At 33.8% G+C, this 17217-nt stretch overlaps 1 protein-coding gene across 1 annotated transcript in view; it reads right to left on the bottom strand.

The window, feature by feature from the left end:
* LOC124364674 (HMG domain-containing protein 4) overlaps positions 1 to 15882 on the bottom strand; it is an 83010-nt gene extending 67128 nt beyond the window's left edge. Inside the window, exon 1 of the mRNA XM_046820340.1 lies at positions 15639 to 15882. Coding sequence (XP_046676296.1) covers positions 15639 to 15648 — 10 coding nt within the window. The 5' untranslated portion in view covers positions 15649 to 15882. The remainder of the gene's footprint in view (positions 1 to 15638) is intronic.
* Positions 15883 to 17217: the final 1335 nt, after the last annotated feature.

Raw genomic sequence — 17217 nt, 5'->3', positions numbered from 1 at the left:
GTGCGTGAAAGCCAATACTTGCTCCAAATTGTAAAATGTAGAAATACAGAATGCTGTCGTCCAAGAAGTGGCCTATTTAGATTACTAGACAACAGGTTTCTTCCACCACCTGTAAAAGTAAAACAAACAGTTGATGACTTGGTTTTAGATGAAGGAGGGCAATTTCTTAATCTTCCAGTCAATTTAGCTCTACGCTTAAGTGATTCACTCAAAGATTTCCTGCAAATGCCATACGATTATTTTTGTCCGACGGTACAATTGAGGCTATCAAGTCGAACATGCAAAACGTGTGGTCTTTATCATGCTTTCGTCAAGTCACTAAATCGTCACATCGAAAAGATCCATAAGAAAGTAAACACGCACACTGATAGGAAAGTTAGACCTGTAAGAGTCGCTGCTCGTCGTGCTAATGAACTGATGTGCATTATTCAAAATTTAGAGCACCATGATGTTGAATGGCTCGATGAGAATGACGTAGACATTCCAAAATCGGATGAAAGCGAGCAGACTCACAACACTGAGCAGCAATCGAAGCAATCCAATGTCATCGAAAACTTAGAATCATGGATTCGGGTTTCATGGACTGAAGACTGTTAATTTGAATTTAATATATGTACCAAAAATTTAAAATAAAGTTTGTTATGTTAGTAAGATATAATATTTTTGTCCTTTACTCTATGTTGAATACAGTTTCAGTAAAATATAATCTCTATCCTAAATCTATTTTCTTATTTTTCAAATTATAATTATAACGTTATAAAATTTAAAAAACAATACATTAATTGACAAATGTTTACGTAAGCATGGGGGGAGGGGGTAAGAGCTTTGCTTACTTTTGCTGACAAGGGGGATGGAGGGGTAAATAATTGCAATAAATCTGCTTACGTAATACTTGAACGGCCCCTTATATGTCCATACAACAAAACCTAAATTAGAACCAATAAAAATTGTATTTACGTTTTGAATCTTTAAATTGTTGATACTGAAATAATATTTACCTGGAATGTCTACTTATGTTTAAAAAAATTTTGGGGTTCCATCATATTACACCACAAATCCTTTCAATAAGAAAGCTATGATTTTCCATTTAAAAGATTGAGTGTGAAGCCCCGGGTAAATGCTATTAATAAATTGTCTTTTAAGACCTGTAAATATATATACATATCTTTATATATATATTTCTTGTGTGCGTGTGTATGGGGATGAACTCCTCCTAAACGGGTGGACCGATTTTAATGAAACTTTTTGTGTGTCTTCAGGTGGATCCGAGAATGATTTAGATTCACAATTCGGTCCAATTTAAATTGTTTAGATAATTAATTTTTTATTTATAAATAAATTATTGTTGATCTTGGAATATTTTACATTGGATCAGCCAGACTGCGCTACGACACGTAATACAAAGTGAACAGTTACTTAACAGCTGTTAACACTTTCAGCTTAAGTTCAACAAAGAGGCTGAAAAATGTGCTTACATTTAAATTGTAGATAATATTACGTTATTAAAGTGCTTGATCAGTAGTGTAATGCAGATTTCAAAGATGAAGTTTCACCAATTGTTCTATGTAAACATTATAATATTACAACACAGCCATATGTTTAATTAATTATAGTCTTGAAAGCATAGAGTAAGCATAAACATAAAAAAATTACACCACTTCTTATTTCAATATATTCTGTACTCAATTTGGAGGGTAGAGGTTAAAATTTTCGAATTAAAGATGTGTGTACAGGACAACGTCTGTCGGGTCTGCTAGTGCATTTATAAAAGTCATTATTGCCAGCTCTTTTTATTGTACTTAATAACAATATTGTTCAAAATGAATTAAAACAACTAAAAACAGTTGTATGATATTTGAGTCACAAGCTGTCAAACAAGTTTATCCTTCAAAATAGTATAAAGTAACTAAATGTTATGTTTTTGTTTGTTACATTTTATGGTAGATGTGAAATTAACAGACGGAATGGTAAAAGATGAGTTTCACATTATTAACCTATTGCTATCACCCTTCTGAACAAAAGATTATAAGATTTCAATGGGTAACAATGACAAGATATAGGACATTAAAAGTTCTATTATAGGGTATTAACTACTATTCTCGTGCGGAGTAATATTTCCTTGGTACAGTGGTTGATGTGAGTAAAGCAGAGAGACACTTCCATACTCGTCACGTCCAACATCTCAACACCCGAGGGAAACAGTGGTAAGCAAAGCTGATAGCTGAAAAAATTCAACAAATCACAACAAGTGAGGCAGAGACAGTTCCAGCAACTCAGCAGTCAAGACAGCAAATAGAAGAAGATCTTTCCTCTTCAAGAAGTACTGCGTCGGAAAACTGCCAACCCTTGCAGCTGGGCAAGCATCCAGGTCAGACTACAGTGACAATAAATCCTTAAATATTTTTCATTTAAACATTCGATCCATTAGAAATAAGTTAGATTTGTTGGATTTATTTTTAAGTAGTTTGAATTGTCATATTGTAACGCTAAGTGAGCACTGGCTTTATACTGAGGAAGCCTCCATGTATGTTCCATATGGTTTTAAGATAGGAAATATTAGTTGTAGGAAAATGTCACTAGGAGGAGGAAGTGTTATAATTGTCAACCAGGATGTTGATTTCAAGACTATTGATGTGGATAGTTTTTGTATCGAAAAAACCTTTGAAGCGACAGCAGTGATTCTGTCTAGGGAAAACCTTGCCATAGTTACAGCTTACAGACCACCAGATTCTAATATAGACTTTTTTCTTAATTCTTTGGACACACTTTTAACTTTTCTGTACTAAAAATATAAAAATTCAAAAATTGTTATAACAGCAGATTTTAACATAAATATTGTAAAGAAATCATATGAAACAAATTCATTTTTAAATGTTTTAAGATCTTGTAACCTGTACTGTCTGAATCAAGAAGCAACTAGAGGTAAAGCATGTATAGACAATATTACCACAAATGTATCTAGAGAACATGTTTACTGTATAGTTGTGGAACCTCACTTATCGGATCACGCAGGGATTTTGGCAAAGTTTGGTTGTTTTAACCCAAAATTAAATGGTAATAAGGAAGTAAAATATGTTAGAAACCTTTCATATAATGCCACTTTAAATCTTAGGGAAAATTTAAAAGCTGTAGACTGATTACATATTGGCAATTTTTCAGAGGTTGATCAAGCCTGTGATTACTTTATTACTAATGTGACAAACTCTCTCAATGAGTTTTGTAAAGTGAAGCAGATTAAAACTAACGCTTTGAAAATCCCACACCATAAATGGTTTACATCAGAGTTAAGAAAATTTAGAGAGTTTGTGGTTGGCCTTTATGATAGGTTCAAAAGTAGCAAGGGTACACTTAATGAAAATTACCATAAGAAGGAATATTTAGGAGCTTTAAAAGAGTACAGGTCCAAAATTAGGCAAGAAAAAATAAAGTCAAATGAAAACTATATACAAAATGCCACAAATAAATGTAAAGCAGCATGGAATGTAATAAAAGCAGAAACTAACTCTGGCAATAACAATAAGTATGATAAGGCAGCAGGCATACAATGTGATACATTTAATGACTATTTTGTTAATTTAGTAAGTAATCTAGATATAGGTAGTGGTTTAAACACTGGTGTATTGGAAAACAATGCAATAGAACTTACAAATAATTACGTCTTGAATTCTAATAGGGCAATAGAGATCTTTAGTTGGAAAGAAATTGTAGATAGTGACATTTTAAAATTAGTATCAAACTTGAGCTCATCAAGGAGTGAGGACTATTACGGGATATCTAACAAAGTGGTAAAGGACATCATAGACATAATTTTAAGACCTCTCACCGTTATTTATAATATGATTCTGGAACAAGGTAAATATCCAAAAGCCTTTAAGATAAGTAAAGTTACACCCATTTATAAAAAAGGAGATAAACTTAATCCATCAAGTTATCGCTCAATTTCCTTGATACCAATATTTAGTAAAATTTTAGAAGGGTGTATAAAAATGCAACTAAATCTTTTCTTTGTACAAAATATTTTGTTCTGCGATCAACAATTTGGATTCATCTCTGGACGTAGTACTGTAAAAGCTGTAGAAAGAGTAGTGGAAAAAATGCTTTTAAATTTTGAAAGTAAGTTTCTGACGTCTGCAACACTGATAGATTTATCAAAGGCCTTTGACTGTATTTCTCATGAATTAATAGTGAAAAAATTGTTTTGTTATGGTATTAAGAATAATAAACTAAATCTTTTCAAATCATTCCTTAGTTATAGAGAGCAGATGGTTGTACAAGGGCAAGACAAATCTAATTTTAGAGAAATAAAAGTGGGTGTCCTGCAAGGTTCAGTGTTAGGACCTTTACTCTTCGTTATTGCCATCAATGACTTAGATTTTAATACACCGTGTACAACAATATTGTACGCTGACGATACCACTCTTAAATTGTGATCAAAATCTTGATGAACTTGTTAAGTTAGAAAACCAGGCAGTTAAAAGGGCATTAGATTGGTTTGAGGCTAATAAACTTATGGTAAACAACAGCAAAACTGAAAAAATCATTTTCTCTTTGAATCACACAATATATAAAGCCTGTAAAGCTTTTGGGAATGTATAGTAGGTTAAGCTGGGATTATCACATTGAAGAACTGTGTAAAAAACTGGCAAGGGTAACCTATCTTTTGAGAAGGTTAAAAAACTGTGTATCAAGAAATATGCTAATTATGGCCTACTATGCATTTTTTCAATCTCATTTGCGTTATGGCATAACCCTATGGGGTAACTCTTGTAATTCCGAAAAAGTTTTTGTATGGCAAAAAAAAGCCCTTAGGATAATAAAAAATGTTGACCTAGGGCGTCGTGTGTAGAAATTTTTAAAGAACTAGAAGTAATGACCCTTTATAATTTATATATATATATATATATATATATATATATATATATATATATATATAGGATATATATATATATAGGAAGTACATAGATATCCAACTAGATCAAATTATTTCTTAGAATTGCCTCAAATAAAATTAGAGAAAACCAATAGAAGTCACATTAAAATGAAACTTAAATTTTTTAACAAATTACCTGAAAAGGCATGGACTGTACCCCTGCAAAGTTTTAAAAAAATAACAGAAAGGTGGTTTAAACAAAATGTTTTTTATTCAGTGAATGATTTTTTGAACTCTGATATTAGTAGCCTAAGATTTTTAATTATTTATTCATTTATTTATGATATTTTTAACTGTGTGTAGATTCAACTTTTAAACCTTACATCAACTTTAGTAAATAATTTATGTACATAGTTTAGTTTATTTATTGACTTTCATATTTATTCAATTGACTTACATGAAAAATATGTGCCTAATATGTATTTTTTAAGGTTTATATGCTGTGATCATTGTAAATAATTAGCTATGACTTTGTCAATTGCATTTCTATGGATTGCCTAACGACAATAAAAACCTTGAATCTTGTTCTACATCTGTGCTGGTCGTCATGTGGTTTTGTTGCAGCCTTGAGTCAACCTCGGCTAAAGTCAGTCGTTGCGTCATCTTTGGATATGTAAAATAACAATAATGCTGAAATAAAAAAAATTGACCTAAATAAAAGACATTTTTCTTAATTTAGACCTTCTGAGAATAAAATATTTATATCGGCCTATAAAAGTGGTTCAGGCTGAAAGTGTCAGCACATATGGCAACATACGAAAAACATCCTTTGAGGTAGTACTAAAGGATCAAAGAGAGGAGTCTGATTACAAATGCCTCAGGCTAGTACTGTTAGCTAGGAAATGCTACTTGGTAAAAAAAAATATTGTAAATTCACCTAACCATAACTTCATACTATCTTGCAAGAAAAGTATTTCCACTTTTAATGTTCTAAAATTAATTATTTGTCACTTTCATCCCTTGTATAACATTGTATTCTTTGATTCAGAAGGACAATTGCAATAGGTTGATAAAGGGAATCTTGTTAACCGTGTTGATAAAAATCAATTTGAAAATTATGTAAACAAATTCAACAAACTTTCTACAAATGAATAAATAGTGCAGAAAACAAATATAAGTTTAATATTTGAGAAAGAGAATATTTATGTGAGTTGAGAAGAGAATTGAATGATCGAGTATATAAGGGTGAGGTTGGTCTTGCCATTAAGTACTAGAATGGAAATTCCAAAATTAAGACAAAAACTAGCATATCTCAGTAAACATCACAAGCTGAAAGTATACTATCAAAATGTCAATGGTATTCGTTTTAAACTCAACATATTTAAACTTTCACAACATTCCTTATGTAACTATGATATCATTGTTATCATAGAAACAAATCTTTCAAAGGAGAGTTCCAGTGCTGAACTGGGATTTAAAAACTACTCTGTATATAGACTGGATAGATCATCATCCACGAGTATAAAGAAATCAGTTGGTATTCTAATTTTGGTACAGAAGTGATAATCCTCATGGGCTTATCTCCATTGATGAACCGTTAGTTGAAACCATTTTTGTTGCTTTGAGGTATGCACCATCCTAATTTCTGCTCTTTAATGCTGTTTATATTCCACCCAATTCTGATTCCACTCCAAATAGAGTTGATCATTTTTAAGAAAACACTACAAAAGATATATAAATTTTCAACGTCACTTGGGGACTACATCAGGTTCTCTATCAGGGCCTAATGCAAGCTGCTACAGCGAGATCCCTACCAACGTAAAATCCTTCAGGAGTTATGTAAAGGAGCTGCAAAAGTCTTCAGCCATCCCCACTCAGCTTTTCTGTAATAATGTAACAACTAATAACTTACATACTATGTTCAATTTGTTTGCAGAATTCTTTTCTTCAACATTCAGCCCCAAGGTGGTTTTGTGATACACTGACTTATTTTGATTTTGCTAATTGCTTAAGTATAAGCCATTACCTAGTCAGTTTTCCTATACCTCTTAAGACAGGGTATGTTGTCCCAATTCCGAAGACGAATAATACCTATGATGTCACAGACTGTAGGCCAGTTGTTATTCAATCTGCACTGGCAAATGTTAATCGAGGATTTGGTTCTTGGTATGATATTAAACGACTTGACTAATATTATCGTCTCTCAACAGCATGGATTTTGTAAGAGACTTTCCACACAAACTAACCTGGTTGTTTATAAAGACTACATTTTATTTGCCTTCTCCCGTAGACATCAAGTTGATAGCATCTACTTGGACTTTTGAAAGGCATTCGATAAGATAAGTCAATCACTATTGATGTCCAAGTTTAAGGGATTCAAATTTGTTGGTGCATCACTGAAACGGTTCCAAAGCTATTTGAAGGATCGTGTACTTCAGGTCAAATTCAGAAACTGTTTGTCTAGGGTATTTGTTGCTACTTCGGGGGTCCCTCAGGGCTCCAAGCTGAGCCCAATACTCTTTTAATTAATTTATTAATGGCATCACCAATGGTCTATCATCTGAATGCCTGCTTTTTGCTGACGACCTCAAGCTGTTTTCTGATATATTTAATTATGAAGACTCTGTAGTCCTCCTACGTGATCTGAACTTAATAACTGCGTGGTGTGCTAATAATGGCATAGTACTCTATCTAAATAAGTGTTAGCTATCACTTTCTGCAGATTAAGAACCAGTTTATATTCAATTACAATTTAATTAATGATATTAAAGGGGTGGATTTGTGAGAGGGAATCTGATGCACATATAAACATTGTGACTGTGAAAGCCAGCCAGATGGTAGGATTAATCTTTCACATTTAAAAAGGAATTTTTGATGAAAATACTTTAATATTGCTGTATAAGGCTTTAGTTCGTCCTCACCTCGCCAATGGCGTAGTGTAGCGGGTACAATGGTTATCGCAAGATAACCGGATCAAGCAATGTCGAGCGTGGCTGCTGCTTGGATGGGTGACCGCTGAGCGATCCTGTCCTTGCAAGCAGCTTGCCTGCCCAGCCGTTGGTGGCAGTTCGGAAATCACCTTTAAGCCGTAGTCCCCTGGTAAATTTAGTAAATTCTTGGGATACCGAAGATGTATTCCTTATCTTGAAGTCTGTGTCAGCACTCGAGCAGGAATTTCAAAGAAAAGAAGAGAGTTTGACATTGTATTCCTGCACTAATTTATTATTGGAACAATAGATTCTCCAGAGCTTCTCAGATGCATATCGTTCTTGGTGCCTGCAAGAACTAGATCCAGATGTCTTTTTTGCAATTGGCCATCACTTGAACAACTATAGCCATTCTATCACCTGTCTTCACAAATTTGGCAATCGTGTTCCTGAAGATGTGAACTTCTTTTGTGATAATATAAACCAGCTGAAGAGTAAATTGCGCCATTGATGCATGTTTGGTTTTAGTTTATATAATATTTATATTTTTTTAAATATCAATATCCATATTTCTTAATTCTTCATTGTTTGTTATTTATTATTAATTATTTAATTCTGTTGAGTTATACATTTTTGCATTATTTCAGGTGCATGCTGCTTCTGTAAATTGTATAAGGACTTGAGATTTTTCTAGTATTGTTGTACTTTCTTGAATTATTAGTGCTGGTATGCAGGATCGTTGTATGTTATGCTTATTATTGTTTATTGTTCTTCACATATTTATTATAATTGTTAAATTTGTACACTGGTGGATGCCTTTGTTGGAAAATAAAAATTAAATAAATAAGCAAAACTAACGTAACTATAACTTTCTAATTTTGTATGTACATACATTCTATTTATAATTCACTTGGTAACTTCCAATCACATAAAAATATCTAATCTCAATTTAAAATTAAAACAAGATTACCTAAATATACTCTCACTCTTAAAAAACATGACCAATTAAAAAGAAATAGGGTACGGTACGATAAGAGGACCCGGTTTTTTATATTGAAGAATAATCATCAAAACCTAAATTCTCATCTCAAATCCTAGATTATCAATCGATATAAAAGTATCTATAGTCCTCAATAACAATCATATGTTTTAAATTAAGATATGAATATAATATTTACAGTGATGAAACAAATTATTATAACCAAAATTAGGAAAACTGAAGACGACCATATTTGCTCCTCTCAAAGTTAGTTGTTTCTTTCCCACATATTTCACAAAATAGGTTTTTCAATACAACTTCAACATGTTGAAGCCACGAAAAACATGTCTTATTATCTTTCAAAACAATGTTGTGTAGTTTTCTAAAATTGACTGCCATTTTTAATAATCAAATGTTACTTATGTAAAATTGAAATATTACCTTACGTGTATTATTTGAAAGTGTTTACTGCTGTTAATATAGATTATAGTTAATTGTTCAAAATAATTAATCAGTATCGATTGATTTTATCGACAGTTATGATTAAGTAATATCGTTTGCCAATTTCAATATAAAAAAACCGGGTACTTTGGGATTATACCGACCACACCAGTATGAAGAACACAAAAATATTAATTTATAGAAACAAACATGATAGAAGAAGAAAACAACTCTTTAATTACAAAATTACATCAATCGACAAGCATTTCCAGGTATTGTGATCGGTATTGTTGTCGCTGTTATCTTATCTTTCTCGAGAATCCCGATTACGGCAGGCCGCGCGGCATCACATGATTATTTGAGTCTTTTGCACAATACATAATTGCCTTTCCATTACAATTCAATTTATATTTCTGATCAGCCCCTCTAGAACTTGATATTTTACTGATAGGTACTATCTCGAGGGATGTTTTTCTGTCGTTGACATCAGCGCAGGGCAGCACCAAAGGTGTTGCCGAAGCCCGCGCTGATGGCCGGAGGCACTCGCATTTTGGGTGGCGGAGTGTAATCAAGAATAAAAGCAAGTTTTATATGTTTTTTCAATAAAGAGTTTAGTTTTTGTTTGGTAATGTTTGTTATTGTTGAATTTTTGTGTTTAGAGAAATGTAGGAGACTCTGCAATCACGTTATCTACTAGACCGCTCGACTTTGACCTCTGTCTGAGGATGGGGAGGGGTTTGCGATAAGACAATTCCTGTTTTATATTGGCGAAATATTGTTCTGCGCTAACCTAGTAATCAGTAGGAGCAAAATGTCAAATAACGATTCATGTCTGGGTGTGGTCGGTATAATCCGAAAGTACCAAAAACCGGGTCCGCTTATCGTACCCTACCTAAGAAATATATTAATGTCATATTTAACTGCTCATGTAATCTATAATATCAAATCAAATCAAATCAAATCAAAAATATCTTTATTACGTTATCGTCAAGATAAGTATAGTGTCATACAATATTACTGAGGAGCAAGTACAATTCTGAGTAATTTTTCAAAAGTCTGGTTGAGTTTGCCAGCTCATGAATTCTTCAATGCTGTAGAAGGGTCGATTGAGAAGCCAGGTCTTCAAGTGACGAGCGAATTGTTGTTGATTCACTTTTTTCAGCATCTCTGGCAAACAGTTCCACATTTTGGCGCCGATGTAACTTGGCTTATGTTCAGTGCTGCGGAGTCGGTGCACAGGAAGGCAGTAGTCAGTGGCCCGTCTGGTGTTGTAGTGATGGAATTGCTCACCCCTTTCTGCTATGCCTGGAGTCTTGATGTGGACATACGTTACTGTTTCCAGGATGTACAGGCCTATGACTGTTAAGATTTTGAGGTGCTTGAAAGCATCCCTGCAAGACTCTCGTGGTTGGAGATTACCCAGTATTCGTATGGCTTTTTTTTGTTTCAAAAGTATGCGTTGCAGGTTGCCAGAAGTTGTCCCTCCCCAAGCTGCTATCCCATAGCGGATATAGGATTCAAACAGGGAGAAGTATGCAATCCTCGTGGTCATGGTGTTTCCTATATTTTTTATTCGTCGTATTACATACAGTCTGGTGCTTAGCTTTTTGCAGAGGTTGTTGATGTGTGGTGTCCAAGAAAGGTCTTGGTCAACTGTTACCCCAAGGTACTTGGTAAAGGTGGTGTCATCGGTCTCTGGTAGCCTTGGAGTTTTTTTTCTACACCTCCCTAGAATGAGCTGTTTTGTCTTCTTCTCGTTCACAACTAGGTCATTGTTATGACAATATTGGATAGCCATATTCACTGCTGTGTATGCATCTATTTCTAGTTGACCAGGAGTTCTTCTGCCGAGCAAGAGCACTGAGTCATCAGCATACATGATGCAGTTGCTGTATTCCTGTATATACTTAGGGAAGTCATTTGTGAAGAGAATGAACATAATGGGTCCCAACACAGAGCCCTGGGGTACACCTCTTGTGATCTTTTTTGTGCTTGACCTGACCTTTTCCGTTTCTCTATTACTGTTGTATCTTAGCTCAACCATTTGTGTTCGTTCCGTTAAGTAGCTGGTAAGCCATGCTTTTGAGGTTCCACGAATTCCAAGTGTCATTAACTTTTTCAGAAGGTGTTCATGGTCAAGACTATCAAAGGCTTTACTATAGTCTAGAAAAATGGCAGTTGATGTGTTCCCATCTTCATGCTGATCTAGTAGGAACTCTACAAGATTAATCAGTGCTGTGGTTGTAGATTTACCAGGTAGGAAGCCGTGCTGATATTCTGTTAAGAGATTGTTGTTTGAAAGATGTTCGAGAAGTCTAATCAGCATTAATTTTTCTATTACTTTGGATATGGTTGGGATTAGTGAGATAGGCCTGTAGTTGCCTGCTTTTGTGGCATCACCTTGTTTGAACTTGGGGTACACTTTTGAAAGTTTCAGGGCAGACGGGAAAACTCCTGATGAAAAAGATAGATTAGTAATGTGCACCAGTGGTTCTATAAGTTCGTCTTGGCACTTTTTCAGGACTATGGTAGATAAGTCATCGTATCCTGCTGAGGGCTTTGACTTCAATCCACTAATAATTTTGGCAGCTTCTTCTGAATTAGTTGGCTTCAGTGTCAGGTTGGGGATGTAACTATTTTCGGTCGGAGTAAATGGTTGTTTATTGTTCAGCCCATTGTTTATGATGGTTTCTTCAGCCATGTTGACAAAAAAGTTGTTGAGATAGTCTGCCATCCGCACTGGGCTGGACGTAACCTGGCCACCTACCTCGAGTTGGGTGAGGGCATTTTTGTTTTCTTTTGGCTGCCTTTCTAAGTTTATGACATCCCAGATGGCTTTTGTTTTATTATCCGCATCTGTTATCTTAGCTATTGTGTCTTGTTGTCTTAGGTGGCGGAGTTGCAAGTCATATTCTTTCTTGAGATGGGCAGCGTGTCTTTTATGTTCCTCGCTACCAGTGGTGTTGTAAGCGTTTTGAGCGAAAAGAAATCTTTGCCTCAATTTTTGAGCATTAGGGTTGTGGAGAGTGTGTTTATTTTTGTTTCCGCTTCTTTTGCACCTGGTATGTTTCACTGGACATGCTTGATTGAGTGCTGCAATCACTCAAATATAATGCAAATCACTCAAATACTCAAACACAAATTTGTTTTGATATGATTTTCACTAGTTCAAGACAACAATAAAGTACAAAAATGTAATAAAATTTAAAGAAGTTCTTTTCAACGCATTAGGCATTTGGAATTTTCCAAAACATAACCTTTTCAAACAACTATTGTATGTAAATATTTATCTGCTTACAGGTTATTGAAACGAAATTTCTGAAAGCCAAGATTACACCCTTTGCAATAATAACACAAAATCATTGAGAATGTAGTTGCAGGGTTAAGATATTGGTTATTGGTATCAATTTACATTAACGTGACCATGGAAAGGTATGTTCATTTTTTTTTTTTTCTTAAAACTACAATTTTTCCTAAAAACAATATTGAAGAAAAAATTCGTCGGCAACGAAAATCAAAGGAGCTACGATTTTTTTAAATCCTCTGAAAACTCTGTTTTTGACAGTTTCCTATAACTCCGCATCTGCTCAAACTCAGTATAGCCAGATTTTAAAAACCGATTATCATACCAACAACGAGAAATTATCGTACTTTAATATAAAATAATCGTACCAAACACATTTAATGAAAAAGTATGTTATGTTCGTATAATAAATTATGTTATAATTAACTTTTGGTTTGTTACTTGTATAAATTTGTCAAAAATCTTTCATGGTACGATAATAACTACCCATCGTGTATCTTACCGGCGCATAAAATCAATGAAATTATCGTACCTTTACGATAATTATCGTACCTCTGGCAACACTATCCATATTTGACAGTTTGGTATTACTCCAACCCTTCTCAAATAAGAAGGGACACCATTTTGAACTACTGTTGTTCCTCCACGTCTATTCTTAACCTCCTAGTTCAGTAGTGGTAATGGCACACCTTTGTGTTGGATGTTCGGTATCTCACGTGGAAGCAATTCGTAAAGACGAGTATACGTTAATCCTGTCAACGATGCCTGCCCGCTGCGCACTGCTTGCTCTTTTAGAAAAAAAATTAACTCGAGCTTGCAAAAGTCGAATCCCAGATCACGTGATGCCCCTGCTCCTTAATGCAATAATGTCCGAAAGGCATCAATATAATACAATAATAAACTTTTCCCCCCAGTTCATATGCACCTGTGATAATAATACTTGGCTATAAATGCCCAACCCATAAAAAAAGTCCGGTACTTTGGGATTATACCGACCACACCCAGACATGAATCGTTATTTCACATTTCACACCTCCCCATCCTCAGACAGAGGTCAAAGTCGAGCGTCTAGTAGATAACGTGATTGCAGAGTCTCGCCGCCCGTTCAGCTGGTGCATCGCTTTGTTGTACTTCCGTGTTTTACCTCTACATTTCTCCAAACACAAAAATTCAACAAAAACAAACATTTACCAAACTAAACTTTTTATTAAAAAAACACTCAAAACTTGTTTTTATTCTTGATCACATTCCGCCACCCAAAATGCGAGTGCCTCCGGCCATCAGCGCGGGCTTCGACAGCACCTTCGGTGCTGCCCCGCGCTGATGTCGACGAAAGAAAAACATCCCTCGAGATAGTACCTATCAGTAAAATATCAAATTCTAGAGGGGCTAATCAGAAATATAAATTGAATTGTAATGGAAAGGCAATGATGTACCGTGCAAATCACGTGATGCCGCGCGGCCTGCCGTAATCAGGATTCTCGAGAAAGATAAGATAACAGCGACAACAATACCGATCACAATACCTGGAAATGCTTGTAAGTTTGTAATTTTGTAATTGAAGAGTTGTTTTTTCGTTCTATCATGTTTGTTTCTATAAATTTCTATTTTTGTGTTCTTCATACTGGTGTGGTCGGTATAATCCCAAAGTACCAAAAGTCCATTTTCCATGGTCACGCTTATGTAAATAAATACCTGGTTATTTTGTTACGTTTTGTTTATTATTTATATTAACCCTCGAGCTGGCAGTTGAAATTTCCTCAAGTGGCAGGCCATTTTGAGGCGTTTTGCAGTAGTATTGGTTTTTATTTTTTTTAAATATAATTTGATTATAAACCTATATGTATTATATATCACTGTTTTCACAAGAAAATTTACTTTTTATTCATGGAAATAAAAACCCAAAAATAAAAGAAATTTATCACTTTTTATACTAAGTTTGTTTTCAAAAAATAAAAAAGGTATGTAAAAGTGGTGGGGGTGCACCTATAAAAGACATATTGTGTGAAAAAAAATATTTCCAAAATACCCAAAATGTTGAAAATTTTTTATAGTTTTAGAAAATGTATAGTTTACTACACTTTTTTTAATTAAAACAATTATGAAATACTCTAATCTGAAGATAGTACAATACGGCTAAATTCGTTGCTATGGATACGACTGTGTTACAAAAATTTATCAAAACCTTAATTATTACTCGAAAAATTCATAAAATACATTAAAAGTAAGCCTATAAAATAAATAAAGATGCTTTATATCATGATCATCGCATATGAAATTGATCCTAAAGCTAACTAAAACTATCACAACACTGCACATAGCCTAGAACACAAAATCTCACTAATATATTTTTTCACATATATTTCTTCATAACATGACAAAATAAACTGATAAAACACAATATACGAGAATTTATACGCATAAATAAACACACTTATTTCATGTAATAAACTTACGTTTTAGATGGACAAGAATAACGCGACCGGGTAACAATACAACAACAATGGCCGACTGTTTACAAACAACTCTCGTTTTCAATATGTCATACTTAAATCATGGCATACAAAACAAAACAAAATACATCGATCAAATCAGCAACTATTTCTGATTCCAGTGGTATATGAATCATTGCAGTTTAGTTCGTATATTGATTATAACAGATGTCAAACGGGCACGTGTCAAATCGACTGATTTTCAGGCGACTGCCACTACAGAAACATTAATATCGACTGATAATCAGGCGACTGCCAGTTGCAGGGTTAAAGTTTTCCTGTCACTTGTCTCAATTTTATCCTTTTATTAATGGTTGGCACCTTTTTCATTTATGACATTACATAGTTGTTTAAACTATTTCTATTCTTTAAAACATGCAACTTTCATTTAATAATTTAGTTACATTGGATACATAAATTATCATGATTATAATAAGCAATACAAGAACGGGTCTGTTTATCATACTCTGCTCAATACTATTTATTACCTCTTCCCACATTAAAATTTATAATTCCTTCACTTCACTTAAGGACTATACAGCACTTCAATTTTACAGTTCAATTATGCCATAGTTTTCCTTCTTTCTAAGTTACAAGATCTAAACTATAGCCTATGTCTACTTACACCCCTCCATGTCTGAAGGAAAATTTCTTTGTTTATTTAAAGACGCCAGCTTTGCTTATTCTTTACCACAGTCTTATTCTACAGTAGGTCAAATAAGGACCTTCACCGCACCTAAAAATTTCAAAGTATACACAGTTCTAAACTAAACCCTCTATTAGTCCAACATACACTATTCTATTCAGAAATCTATTTGTATTGTAATGTAATTGGCTGGCACGATTCAGGAAGTTTTGCATGCAACACAAACAAATCACTTTTTTTTCGTTATTACATAATTTTTTTGTAGAGTTAGCAAAGAGGAAGAAATCAGAATGTTTGGACAATGACATATGCTTCCACATGTAACATTTTCAGCATGATTCTATTGAAGACAAACTCTATGCCGGCCGTGTGTTGTATGAAGCTAGAAAGAGACATGACTATAATTATGCAGAAATATAAGCAGTTAATACACAAGTGATAGCGAGGTAATAATATTCTGCCATCCACATATGTTATTAGTTTCAGCTATTTCTTAAACCTTGATTAGCTGTTATTAAAACATCTACGTCAATTAATCCCCTAAGCCACAATATCATCAATTATTGTTATCTATGTAGGAATTGTATCTATTGATAAACGAAAATGAAAAAGGAATATGTGTAAATAAAACCATTGTTAATTGTGTTAAATATGTTGTATGTTGGATAGATTTCTGAAGAAAACCACAAAAGTGACCTCCTTCCACCATGTAGTGAATGTAGTTTATATGTGTCACTTCTCCATTTACACAATGTTTTATAAATTATTTATTTAATAATCTATTCCAGAAATATTACACAACATTAAGTAACAACTATCAGTAACCAAAATAGCGTGATCATTATTCAAAAGCAGTCCTTGCGATTGTAATACTAGTTCACCATCTCTCGAAAAACATAAATATTATAATGTTTAGAACAGGGGTCAACAATTACTTTTATTTGGGATTCTATTTAAAATAACATAACCGTAACGGTCCGGAAGGAAAGTACACAATATGGGCTTAACTATGGAAATAATAAACTGTACTATGGAAATATGTGTAGATACAGTACCAATGAATAAATCAAACAAATGGGCTTTGGAACATTATTTAAATAAATAAAAAAAACAAACGTTATAAATAAAAATAAGTACCATGAGTGTTTTACAATATTAATGAGAAACATTGTCTGCTCCAGAATTGATTTTCAATGCAACGAAAATTCTACATCACAAACATATGTTGACCGAAACGAAGTGAGAAGTTTCAAAGTCTAATTTTTTATATTCTGGATATTTATTTGGACAAACAAATGTTATCCAAAACACTTGGTAAGAAACTTCCTCTTTATGTGTTTTAAAACTGTATTTCCTTGGAAATCGATTATTTCTACCTGGAGAGCAGCTTTATTACTCCCGAAAATATTTGCAGCTTCACTGTCCCATTCACCCACAGGATCCAGAGAGTAAATGTTACTGAGTAAATCTGTGAATATGTTTTTAAATTCCAATTTAATATCCTTAATAAATGTGTTGTACTAGCCAACGTCAAACTCGTTCTCACTACTGATTATTT

The sequence above is a fragment of the Homalodisca vitripennis genome, chromosome 1 (genome assembly GCF_021130785.1).
Source record: "Homalodisca vitripennis isolate AUS2020 chromosome 1, UT_GWSS_2.1, whole genome shotgun sequence".
Classification (NCBI taxonomy): domain Eukaryota; kingdom Metazoa; phylum Arthropoda; class Insecta; order Hemiptera; family Cicadellidae; genus Homalodisca; species Homalodisca vitripennis.
Note: the sequence above shows the minus strand (reverse complement) of the source record. Positions and strands in the feature narration are given on the sequence as shown.